Source organism: Crinia signifera, chromosome 7, assembly GCF_055691185.1.
Source record: "Crinia signifera chromosome 7, ASM5569118v1, whole genome shotgun sequence".
In the NCBI taxonomy this organism is placed as follows: domain Eukaryota; kingdom Metazoa; phylum Chordata; class Amphibia; order Anura; family Myobatrachidae; genus Crinia; species Crinia signifera.
The window spans coordinates 118,836,971-118,850,170 of NC_139223.1; the positions used below are offsets into that span (position 1 = coordinate 118,836,971).

Genomic DNA, 13,200 nt, shown 5'->3' on the forward strand with positions numbered 1-13,200 from the left:
TGAATGATAGTGAAAATAGGATTTTAATACCTACCAGTAAATCCTTTTCACAAAGTTCATATGGGGCACTGAGCACCCGCCTCAGTGCGGTGCTCTGATTGCAATTTATTGTAATCTTGTTCCAGCCCTTCTTGCAGGTTGTGAGACAGTGGCTTCTGCACTCTTGTACCTTACAGGTCCGTTGACCTAAGTTGGAGCATCTGAGTTTTGGTGACTTCTTGCTCCCCACGAATCCTTAAGTGATTAAATGTTATATGCTAATATAACATAATGACGGGGTTAACTAAGTTTAGTTGAGAATGTTGCTGTGTTTGTTGTGGTGTGCTGGTGCGAATCTCACCACGTTACTTATCATGCTTATCATACCTCACATAAGTTATCTTTCCTTTGGGCACAGTTTCTTAACTGGCTAGTAAGTAAAAGTACTCCCAACGCCCAGGGAAAGCCTGTGTTTTCTGGGGAAATCCTATAAACCCCATTGTTACAGCTGCAGGGTGTCAATCACCCTGGGAGCAGCCAGTTAAGGCTGTCTTCGTACCTACAGAGTACCGTGCACATAGGCAGTAGTCCAATTAGATGCTCATGCTGCAATTTTGCAATACAGTGAACAGGTCTGATTTGGGCCCTAAAACCTCCCCCCATTTACCACAGGACGTCAGCTGCCTTTGTCCTGACACTCGCAAATGACAGTCAATTCCCAATAACTTTTATTTGCGAAGCAGAGACATGTGAGGGGATGTATCATCGTTACACATCCCCTCCCATGTTAATGCGGGCATGCGGCATTGATGTGGATTCGGCGGTGAGCAAACCAGAATCATCCCTCAAGCTCCTCCTCATCCCTCCTCTCCCCCTGCCGCCAGCTGACTCATCATTCTTGCTTCCCCCTCCCGGCTCTCACTCCCGACTCATCAGGACACTTGCTTCTGTGTCCACTGTGCACACCCGCATTTACCAGCGACTTACTCCGGACCTCCAGTACTATGTAAGCCCCCTCCGAGACCTCATCCCTCCTCCTCTTCCCCTGCCTCTGGCTGACTCTGCTCCCCCCCCCCGCACCCTCCTGGCACGCCGCTGTCGAAATATGGCTGGTGACTGCCTCTGTGTACACACTGGCCCCGGCACCCCTGTCATAGCGCAGCGATACCCTGGGGAGCCGCGGCGCACAGTTTGGGAATCCCTGCCATAGACAATACTTCCTGGAGATTATCCACCACAATAGACACACACACTATTATACAGCTTCCTCACATATTTATGTCACTCAATGGGCCGTATACAGTGCCGGCATGGGAGTTAAACGGCGGTGATAGCTGAAACCAAGCGACCATCGCCGTTTAACCCCAGCGCCGGCCGCTCACCCTATTCTATGTTCTGAGGAAATCCTCGTGGTCAGAGGACAGCAAGGATTCCCTCAAACAGCAAGGCTCGTGGCTAATGCAGGGAGCACGCTGCATTTATTCACGAGCCTCGCTCTTTTAGCGGCTGCACACGCCATTTCAATGCCGCTACAAAAACCTAGCAAGGTCAAAACAGCTTGTGCAAGGGGTCAGTTGAATACTGACCATTGCGAGCTGTGACAATGAGCAATACACACTGCTTGCTGGCACAGCTCGCAAAAAAACATTGAATACTACCCAATGTCAGGTACAGATGTAAACTTCTTCATAAGTTGCAGAGGATGTAAGCTGACACAGAGCTGTTCGAAATGAGATGGGCTGCAGAGTTCAAGATGGATGAAAGTGGGGAAAGGTGTGTAAGTAAGACGCGGTTACAATTGCTAAAGCAGAATATATTGAGTGGACAAAGCATTGTTTGGCATCAGTGTGAGAAAAGGCCTTATCTTGGTACATATTTTGCTTATGGCATCTCATTTGCAGGGCTGGACATATGCTATAGGCTTCCCAGCAACATACACAAAGGATAAGAAGTGGAATTTGTGTGCGCGCCGCAGGAGGTGGATCTGATACAGAAGATACAAGTCTAGAAACAGCTAGGCAGATGTAAGTGTCTTCTATGAACAGTGTGAGGTGCTTATTTGTCACAATGGACTTTTATATGCTTGTTATTAAGATACAGATGTGTCCTCATACTTTGTGGCTTCAGTCTCATCAAACAGCCCTTTTCAGCGCGACTGATTCCTGTGTAGTTCCATTCACAGCTAAGCATCCCTCTGTAGTAACCTGAGTGGTGTCCCACATCTCCTAGCATCCCTCTGTACTACACTGAGTGGTGTCTCACTGCGCCTAGCTTCCCTCTGTAGTAACCTGAGTGGTGTCCCACTTCTCCTAGCATCCCTCTGTACTACACTGAGTGGTGTCTCACTGTGCCTAGCATCCCTCTGCAGTACACTGAGTGGTGTCCCACTGCACCTAGCATCCCTCTGTAGTACACTGAGTGGTGACTCACTGTGCCTAGCATCCCTCTGCAGTACAGTGAGTGGTGTCTCACTGCCCCTAGCATCCCTCTGCAGTACACTGAGTGGTAACTCACTGTGCCTAGCATCCCTCTGCAGTACAGTGAGTGGTGTCCTACTGCACCTAGCATCCCTCTGTAGTACACTGAGTGGTGTCTCACTGCGCCTAGTATCCCTCTGTAGTATACTGAGTGGTGTCTCACTGCCCTTAGCATCCCTCTGTAGTACACTGAGTGGTGTCTCACTGCCCCTAGCATCCCTCTGTAGTACACTGAGTGGTGTCTCACTGCCCCTAGCATCCCTCTGTAGTACACTGAGTGGTGTCTCACTGCCCCTAGCATCCCTCTGTAGTACACTGAGTGGTGTCTCACTGCCCCTAGCATCCCTCTGTAGTACACTGAGTGGTGTCTCACTGCCCCTAGCATCCCTCTGTAGTACACTGAGTGGTGTCCCACTGCACCTAGCTGTAGTCTCACTGCCCCTAGCATCCTCTGTAGTACACTAAGCGGTGTGTCTGCACCTAGCATCCCTCTGTAGTACACTGAGGGGTGTCTCACTGTGCCTAGCATCCTCTGTAGTACACTAAGCGGTGTGGATGCACCTAGCATCCCTCTAGTACACTGAGTGGTGTCTCACTGCGCCTAGCTTCCCTCTGTAGTACACTGAGTGATGTCTCACTGCACCTCGCTAGGCCCTTAGTCAAAGAAATGATTTTGGAGCACACATTTAACTGAAGTCAAATAACATTTATTTAGGTCTGATGAGAGGATGTACTGGTCTATCTTATTCCTTCTCATCAGCGATAACACCTGTTTCCTCCACCCAGACATCTAGGAGCAAGGACAAGGCCACATCTCCTTTGGAGTGGAAATATATATATATTTTTTAAAGGCCCTGTGGATGGTAATGAGTACAATTGGGTAGTTGCAAAAAGTCTCCCAAGTGGCACGACATTTCCTTTCTGCTGTGTTTTCAGCAGTGATGCCAGGCAGGGGGCAGGCACCTTTTGTGCCACCTGTCACCTTGCAGTAGACCACGGCCTGCCATCCTTTAGACCCGTAGTCACAGGTTTGCTTCCCCTTTAATGCTGCAGGCTATTTGAATCTGCTGAGAAGTGTCAGTCTCCTCTACCATCCTTCCTCACAGTTCAACAGGTGTTTATTTCACTACAACAGATATAAAACAGATAAACCAGAGGTCATTACGCAGGTCGTGTAAATACCAAACTACAAAAGTGTGCCACATAACAGAACTTTACTTGTTCAAATTGATCTTCCAGAATATAAAAAGGTTATATAACGGTTACACCTGGACTTTGAAGATCTAATTAACATCCCTGTGGCCATATAGGTTTCCATATAGTAGAAGCCAACACATACATAAATAGTTTCTGGTGTTAGTTACAATGTACAGCATGGAGCCGCTGTCATCAGAGCTATCTATTACCATGCACCAACCGCCAGAATGGGGCGTGTGCACACAAGACGCTTACACGCCCCATTCTTGGCAATGGGATGCGTGAGAGTGTGAGGCGCTCCGTCCACAAGCGCTCGCCAGCTATACAGATATTTCACGCTGGCAGAAAGGGGGAGAACGGCCACATCTGTATAGCATTAAAGTGCAACAGTTATTACTCAAAATGAATGGTGAATTTGAGGGGTAGTCAGTGGGAAGTATCCTATTCAATAGTTTGTTGATTGAGACTGCTTTCTTCTCAGCGTCTCCAGTCCACAGTGCTGATAAGCGGAGGTCCAGGAGCTCAGGAAGTTTGCCAGTATGGTAACAATACTTTGCATAACACTATAACTGCTTCAACATTCTCCCATGCACATAAGGCTTTTGACATTATTACCATTGAAAAAACCATATGGAATCCGAATTGAGTATAAAACATTCTCCTGCATATTTTAAACTGATGGGTACAGGCAGACAGCTTGAGTGTTGTTTCCCTCGCACAGATATACAGATAAGCTGTAGCAGAGGTGATCAGTAGGTGTTAATGTGTCTGCAATGCAGTGTTCACACTGGCTTCCATGGGCAGGGAAATAATATGCATAATCGCTGGGGTGTTTTGCGACTAAGTAAAAGTGGGATTTTTTGACTAATAGGCTTTTTTTTTCCAATAAATAAACAACTGGGAAAGAAGGGGAGAAGTCCTCTGTAAGCTAAAAGGACAGAGGATTCAACTGGTATCTGTGTTTACAACATATTTATTTTGTGATGGAGGAGTTAGGACTGGGAAGGGGAGGAGTCAGGACTGGGAAGGGGAGGGGCTGGCAATAGGATGAGTTGGGACAAGGGGGAGGATCAAGATTAAGCAGTAAAGCGGCCCCCCAGAAGAAAAGTCTATATCTCCCCCTGGATCCTTATACTTATTAAATCAAAACACCACACAGCAGGAGATGCCTGGCATGAGTGAGCTGACAGGTCCAGTGCAAATTCATTAGCATTGGGTGTCTTATTCATATCCGGTATTAGGCTGGATTTGAGAAAATTGATGATCCACCTGTAGAATTGAAGAATCTGAATCGTCAGGGCAAAGTGTTTTTACAATGTGACTTCGGACTGGGCTGCAAAATGGTGTATATCCAGAAAAAGTATTATCTTCTTTCCTATGAGATGAGATGCAGGGAAAATATCATCACCTTGGGGAACACCAGAGGAGCCAGTAGACAGAGCAAAATGCAAGGCCTGAAACTCATAATGGCCTGAAAGGATCACAAAAAATGAAAACGCTGGTGCCCCACCAAAATTGGGATGTGAAAGTAAGCACCTTTGAAGAAGTCCAGGGACACTAAGGAGTCCTCTACGTCCAGATTCTACACAATGGATCTGGGAATCCCCCATCTTGAATTGCAAAACCAAAGGGAAATATTTAGGTGGAGGTTAGCCTGCAATGAACCACCTCGCTTTTCTAGAGAAAGAAAAATATATGAATAGAAACAGGAGCCCGTTTGGAGGAGTGGAACAAGGAAGATAACTCCTGAGGCCAGAAGGCACTTGGCAAATATCTGCAAATCCTTGGCATTATAAGGTAGCTCAGTGGGAAAAAATTACTTGGCGGAAAAACCTCAAATTTCAAATATAGACAGGTTAAAAAATCGACATAGGTTTTTCGTGATTTTTTTAAATTGAAACCGACTTGTTCATACGTTACCATCCCAGTGGACATGGAGGGTGAATATAACAGTGTGCCAAGCACAGCGAGGCACCGTGCCCGAAGCATTGTGAACCCAGTGATACACTCATACGGGGTTCATGTCGACCTATGTGAAGATACAGACCCAAAAATATTTGTGAAAAACTTGTGTCTGCTTTTTGAGCTGTCTATATTTTAAATGTCGGTATTTTGACCATGTCGGTATTTTTATCTTGTCGGTATTTTGACCATCGGGATTTTGATTGTAGGTAAATCATACCGAACCCAGACAGAGAGTGATGACAGAGATATATAGTTTGGAGAGAGAAAGGCAGCTGGGTTAGATTACCTTACCATAGGCTGTGATCTGGGGCATTGGCGTGGAGGAGGCTGGGTTTGGCGGCGCCAATGTGGAGGAGCAGGCTGCGGTCAGCAGTGGTTCAGAGGCTGTGGTCAGAGGCAGCGTTTTAGAGAATGCAGTGGTCGGCGGGAGTGGTGGTGTGGAGAAGGCTGTGATCGGTGGCGAAGATGGCTAGGTTTACTGGCGCCGCGGTGTGGATGAGGAGGCTGTGCTCGCCTGCATCGGTTCGGAGGCGGCTATGGTCCGGACATAGAGAGTGACAGCAGGGTCAGAGAGAGTTGGGACAAGTAGAGTGACAGCAGGGGCAGAGGGACAGGTAAAGGAACACCAGGGACAGAGAGAGTGATGACATAGAGAATGACGACGGGGTCATATAGGTGGGAGAGAGAAATGCAGCAGGGTAAGATTACCATACCTTAGGCTGAGATGTTGGGGTGGAGGAGGCTGGGTTCGGCTTCGCCGATATGTAGGAGGAGGAGGCTGTGGTCAGTAGCAGTGGTTCAGAAGAGGCTGTGGTAGGCAGCAGCAGCTGTGTTGAGGAGGCTGTGGTGCAGTAGAGGTTTTAGTAGGTGGGAGTGGTGGTGTGAAGGAGACTGTAGTTGACTGTGATGGCTGAGTCAGTGGTGCAGGGAAGGCTGTGATCAGGACAGAGAAAGCCACAGCAGGTCAGGTATAGTGACAGCAAGAGCAGAGGTACAGGGAGAGTGACAGCTGGGAAAGAGAGAGGGCAATAGTGAGAGGGACAGCATGGAGAGAGGGATGACAGAGTCTAAGTGACAGCAGGGACACAGAGGAAGAGCAGAGATCGGGAGAAAAGCCGAGTCATCCCAAAGCGGGGACCACAACAGCGGTGGCAGATGTAAAATACATATAGAGCACAAGCTTTATTGCATAAACCTGATACCCCCCTTCCAGCAGCAGTGACGTGATGGCCATATTTAGTGGGCTGTAATGTGCTGCCGTTTTGTGAGTGACCATGATGCAGCAACCCTCCAGCATTGGGAGCTGCTGCTCCTGGCAGCCCAGGTATAAGCTGGAAGAGCTGCAGGTGCCAATGTTGGGTCACCTACGCCCCCTTATGAGGGTGCTGCGTTCAGCCGAAGGTCACCGTGCACTTGTGCTCATCCAACTGCTGAGTGAGTTTAACCCAAGGGCCTGGGGTGCAGTAGGGAGAATAGGGATGAGAGAGGATGGAGGGAGCTGAGCGCTGCTGGCAGGGTGATAAAGCAGGGAGAGCCCACCTGGCGAGGATCTAGGGGACCACAGTGGCGTCCATTACGAAAGAGAAAAGCCGGGTCACCCCAGACATGATCTTTTAGCGATTTTAGCTATTCTGCATGCATTTACGAAAATGCAACCACAGTGTAAGTGCGGGTAGGGTGCGGTGACAGGGCGTTGGACAACGGAGGAATGTCAGGATTGTTCGCGAGGTGGGTGTGTGGCATGACATGCAGCTAGGCTGCGCAGGCAGGGGCTACTTTAATCATGCAAGCAATTGCAAGATTTTTCAATTGCATCCTGGGAAGAGACTTGCATGCGGGGCTGCCTTGTCATGTGATGGGCAGCCCCTCGCATGTTAGAGACAGCAGTTATAGTTTTGTGATTTCTCGCAAAATTACAACTGCTACTTAACTAGGCCGTTATACAGTTTTATTATATTATAGAGTGATTCATAATAATCACTTGTGAATAAAATTTTATACTGCAACTTGGACTAGGAAAAATACTGTTTTTGTACTGTTCACCCTCTACTCACCAGAGAAGTTTACTGCACAACATTCTTTAGAATTCTGGCCCGCCTACAATCCTCCTTGGCTAATTCTATCCACAAATCAGTAACGCAGTGTAAGCAACAAAGAGGGGTGATCTCTGGGCCTCGTATCTTGGTCTCATGACTGCTCCTTTTGTAACTGCGTAAAGCCCCGCTGTGATGTCTTGGGCGATACCTCATCCAGGCCCAGTGATCAGGGTCTTCCGCCATGACCTATAATAATTTAAGCATCCATGAAAATAGTGTAGAGTAACACAGCCCATCAACATACCTCCCAACTGTACCGCTAAACGCGGGAATATCCCGATTCTTGGGGACGTTCCCACGGCCGAGAGTGTCCCGCTGCGGGGGGCAGTTGGGAATCCCCCCAAATCTGACAGAGCGTCTATTCGCGACTGAAAACGGGGGGGGGGCTTAATTTGCATAAGAAACGCCCTCATTCGCCCAGCGAGTATCCCTATTCTCTCATTGAGAACGTTGGGAGGTATGCATGGAGGTGCCCATTTCTTTATAATCCATTCAATTTTAACAGAACTCTGTTACCTTTATATGGGCACGGTATACTCTGACTATGGATGACCATACCTTACCTGTCAGACTCCCATAATATACATATTTCACATAATTTAAAGAAAAGTTTACCTTTGGATTGGCTAACTAAAACCCAAGGCATAGTATGTGAGCTGCAGATCTGACCATGCATAAAGTCTCCATTCCCTCCATTATACAGTACTAGACCCTAGTAATATAGTCTATATTTACTGCCAGATGCAAAATAAGTCTCTCATTATTACTAACCCGTTTGCATGTGGCCTGATCCACCCAGGCCCTGAAGTCCATCCTCTGCAGCAGGTCATCTCTTCTCTGATGCAGACGCTGCTTCTTAGTCTGCCATGTCCAGCCAAGGGCCCAGGGGTAGATCTCTTTATAGAAGTGTTCCTCCTCTTCCATCTGGTTTGCTAAGAACCTGGAACATCACAGGGACAGTTAGCAAAAGACAAACATTGTACATGTAATATAATAACAGACAGTAACTAGAACATATATCAGAAGAGACACAAGGGGCCTTATTCTAGTTCACTCTTTCTGACAAAATCCTTCTTTGATGGACAAAACCATGTGCACTGCAGGGGGCAGATGTAAAATGTGCAGAGAGAATTATATTTGGGTGCGTTATTTTGTTTCTGTGCAGGGTAAATACTGGCTGCTTTATTTTTACACTGCCATATAGATATCACTTTGAAGTAAAACCCCGCCTAAATCTAATTCTCTCTGCACAAGTAACATCTGCCCCACCTGCAGTGCACATGGTTCTGTCCATCTAAGAAGGATTTTGTCAGAAAGAGTGAATGAGAATAAGGCCCAAGGTGATAAGAAGAGACACAAGGGTTAAGCCAGTTTGCATGTGAGTGGATGGAGGAGTCATGTAGATGACAAAGGGGGTTATTCTGATTCACTCGGAAAGGCACAATCACTCTCTACTTGACATAACCAAACGCACTTCAGGTGAGGCTGATGGAACATGTGCAGAGAGAGTTAGATTTTGGTGTTTTATTGTTTCTGTGCAGGGTAAATACTGGCTGCTTTATTTTTACACTGCAATATAGATACAGTATTAGTTTGAAGTACACCCCCCTACCCCCCACCCAAATCTAAATCTTTCTGCAGATGTTACATCAGACCCACCTGCAGTGCACATGGTTTTGTCCATAAAAGAGTGATTGTGCCTTTCTGAGTGAATCAGAATAACCCCCATAATGTGGACTTCTGGATTGGCTGTGAGCGCTAATAGGTTAGTTGTTTCCTCCATGCTAAACAGTGGCGTAACTATAAATTCTATTAGTCTGGTATTAACAATGGTTTACCTGGCTGTGATTAATATTCCAAAGGAAAAGGAAGCCACTAAATTAGTGGAATATTGGGCGCTAGTTGGTAACAGTTATACAAACAATATTTAACCTATAATCGTTTGAAATTTAATTGCTTAGTATTATAGCTTGCAGTTCTCCCTTGTGTACCAGTGTGGATACACCCAGTCTGTTTATCACCTGACTTTTTAGGGTACAGGTTCTAGACAGATATATAAAGATAATTAGAAAGCGAGAAATGGAGTATCTGCGCTGTTTTTTAGTTTATTTAATAATTTGCACCATGGATGAAATCACTTTACATACACAATTTTTATCTGTTTATGAATATTTATTTTCATTTTATTTGTATAAAAAGAATTCTAAAACAGTACAATTTTTAAATAGGCGGCCACCTATAGATATAGAAAGAAGTATTATAGCGATTGCATAAATATTATTTATCATGCAATCGATATATGCACGTAAACAATTGTATAAAGGATTGATTTCACATATAGAATAAATCACATTTAAATAGAAAAGAATATATATAATAAAAATAAATTTAAATTTTCAAAAAATATAATAAAATCAAATTATATATAAAAAGCAGTAAACTTTGTGACTTATAGCCCCAGGATGGCGAAAGCTGTATAGCTAGTCCAGGTATCTAGAATTCTGGACAGATATTATAACTTTTGAAGAAAGACTGAACTGAGCGGGTCACTTTCCATATAAAACCTTTTAAGTCTTTGGTTAAAGAGACAGTCTTTTCCAATTAAAGATGATTTTTATACGCAAGATATTCTGTACGCACACACTTGTAACTGTAGATGACTTGGCAATATATGCCTTTTGAAATAAAGTAAATTTGCACAGCGGTGCGTCTCTCACCTGCACAGATTGTGCGTGGATACTTGTCCCAGCAGCGGGATGTCTTGCTGCATATACCGCGCTCAGATGTCTGCACGGGCTGTGTAGATAATTGTCCCAGCAGCGGGACGTCCGGCTGCACACACTGCGCTTTGGTGTATGCGCTAGTTGTGGAGTGTGATTAATATTCCACCTTTAATAATGCTAATGCTATAATCAGTCCTGGGGTACATATACGTAAGTAAGAGGGTGCTAGCACTATTGGAATGGTGTGATTGTAAGAGAAGCCTATAATTCACCCAGTTTGATGGGCGGAAAATTAGCGGACCAAAATGTATCAGTAAATTCTGGACCGGAGTCATTATTTGGAGTAAAAGTTCAGTAATTAAGGTAATTGATGAGATACTTACAGGGCTGCGAAGAAATTCCTCCCATACTCCTCTATCTTCAGGCCTGCCCGTTTAAAGTACACAAGTACCATGGAAAGGAGATACTTATCAGACATCCTAAAGCCAGTGTCACGGACAAGAAAGTTGTCTATGTGGTCATCCTCTAAAGAGATAATAATAAATCCGAAATTACATTTACAGTATATTAGATCAGAACCCTCAGTAGTGACCTGCAATAGAGTCTAAATTCTAGTGTCATTTATTCTCCCCACAGTATGCACATGTACAGCTCTCTAGAACACAGGTTCTCAAACTCCGTCCTCAGGACCCACCAACAGTGCATATTTTCCAGGTCTCCTAACAGAATCACAAGTGAAATAATCAGCTCCACCTGTGGATCTTTGAAAATGTGTCGGTGAGTAATGAGTGCACCTATGCACCAGCCGGGTGACCTGGAAAATGGGAACTGTGTGGGATCCTGAGGACCGAGTTTGAGAACCACTTCTCTAGAACATTATTGCTTACTGGTATTGGACTGTGTGGTCCCTATAACTCATAATAAAATCTAAAATAGAATGTGGCAATACATGTACATCAGATACAATGATAAGAGCAGTATGTCTTACTCAGGAGCTCAAAGAAAGCCGCCCGCTCTTCAGGCAGCAGGAATGGAGCCTCCGCCTTATTGTCCATCTGACCTCTTCTCCATTTGCATTGAGATCCACTCAGTGAACTGGGAGGGGAAAGAGACATTACAGTTCAGTAGATACAACAGGAGGACATAGCCAAATACAGATCTGTTATGCGTTACTGTTTTCGGCACAATGGGAATATTATGTCATCGTGTTCCTTTGCTCGGCCCTTCTTCGGCCGCCCGTCCGCTCCGTCTACCCGGTCTCCTTTGCCTTGCCCGCCCAGCCCACTCGGTCTCCTTCGCCTTGCCTGCCCACCCATCCGGTCTGCCCGACCGCTGCTCCGTTCCCGTTCGCACCCACCAGTGTGAAATTCGCAACGCTGCATGTGGACCAGAATAAGGTCCTATATATGTATTTAGATTAAATAGTCCACTTACTGGTCTTCGCCATTCTCTTCACCAGCCTCTCTCTTCCTCTTTCTTGGTGAAACCTGGCATGAGGTGAAAGGACCTGGAGATGACCTTGATGAGAGAAGGATTTATTTTACATTTAATTTTAATTCAGTACATTGTATCTCAGTTATTCCCCTGTATCTGTCAAAATGCACCTCAGTTATAACCATGTCTGTACCATACTCACCTACTTTTGTAGTCTCCTGTCTGGGAGAGAAGACACTACAAATGACTTCCGGGAGCAGGGCTCATCAACCCTCCCCCCAAGGGCGTAACTACCATAGGTGCAAGGGGTACAGCTGCTATGGGGCCCAGAGCTGAAGGGGGCCCATCTTTACTGACTAAGTAATATGTTTTACATACCTTTATCACCCTTGGTTGCTAAATAGGGGGCCCTTAAAAACTTTTGCTATGTGACCTACGAATATCTAGTTACGCCCCTGCCTCCCCCCAAATACAGGGAAACACCCACGGGTGTGTGGTAAGGGGCAGGGCTAGGTGATGCTATTCTTGGAATTTAGCCCCGCAGACCCGTGACTGCCGGTAGCTATATCACCATCCTGACTGATTCACTAGGAAGTGGGCAGTATGCCAGAGCCCCCTATTCTTCTAGTGCTGCGGGGGATTACCCCAAAATTCGGATCCTACCGCAGCTTTTTGGAGGGAACGCGCAAGTATAGTCTGAACCCGTCTAGGCTAATCACCTAATGTGGGCGCACCTCTGTGACTAATGTTGGCGGGCCCAGACATGTAGCGCTCATTTTCCCATTTTAATATATACTTTCTATTGAGCTGCTTCAACATTATAGCGCGGTGAACACCTCTGTTTACAATTACCTATGCAGGTGCTGGGCTTCCCCAAGCTCCAGGGTCAACGTGAATAGATGCTGTGCACGCTATCTATTCAAGCTGCGGTGGGGACCCACGGGCTTGGCTGTTTTAGCAGGGCACTGCCACACGGGCAGGGCGTGTTTTGCACTGTAAAAACTTGCTCTGCTTAAACAGCCTAGAGTGCTCACTATACTGTATAATAAACTCAGCGCAGGCCGGGGTCATTATGATCGATTTATATTATTAGTACACTATACAGTATACTGACAGATAAAACACCATAAGACATTCTGCTTCTCTTCCCCTATCATGTCCTGTCTCTCCCTATATATTATATACTGGGTCTCACTACTCAGCACTCCCTGCTTACCTGCTGGCCATAGATCCTGCTGACGTACTACTGCAAGAAATAAGTAAAAAAAGCACTAAGCTTCATTTCAGTTATAATAAGTGTACAAAGGCTAATATTGTGCACATTCATTT

The 13,200-nt window shown here is 45.8% G+C and overlaps 1 protein-coding gene and 1 long non-coding RNA gene across 3 annotated transcripts in view; one reads left to right on the plus strand and one right to left on the minus strand.

Annotated features, from left to right (window-relative positions):
* Window positions 1-13,200, plus strand: part of LOC146020492 (uncharacterized) — a 33,477-nt gene that overhangs the window by 15,242 nt on the left and 5,035 nt on the right. Inside the window, exons 2-3 of one of the 2 annotated variants that reach the window (XR_014450799.1) lie at window positions 1,881-2,003; window positions 4,135-4,294. This is a non-coding gene — a long non-coding RNA (uncharacterized LOC146020492). Of the gene's footprint in view, window positions 1-1,880; window positions 2,004-4,134; window positions 4,295-13,200 lie in introns of those variants that run through there. The other variant, XR_014450798.1, reaches the window with a different exon arrangement.
* LOC146020428 (speedy protein 1-A-like) lies at window positions 4,875-13,098 on the minus strand. Its single transcript, XM_083153557.1, has 7 exons — window positions 13,088-13,098; window positions 11,872-11,955; window positions 11,426-11,532; window positions 10,821-10,962; window positions 8,486-8,654; window positions 7,686-7,900; window positions 4,875-5,028 (listed from the first exon to the last, which is right to left on the minus strand). The coding sequence occupies exons 1-7, from the start codon at window positions 13,096-13,098 to the stop codon at window positions 4,875-4,877; spliced, it is 882 nt and encodes a 293-aa protein (XP_083009683.1).

What these genes read in the sequence shown, in the direction of transcription:
- LOC146020428 (XM_083153557.1), bottom strand. An exon ending in GAAGAGAATGGCGAAGACCA is followed by an intron (nt 11,533 to 11,871) that starts GTAAGTGGACTA and finishes TTCCCCTCCCAG; the next exon opens with TTCACTGAGTGGATCTCAAT. An exon ending in ATTCTAAAGAATGTTGTGCA is followed by an intron (nt 5,029 to 7,685) that starts GTAAACTTCTCT and finishes CTCATCTCATAG; the next exon opens with GAAAGAAGATAATACTTTTT.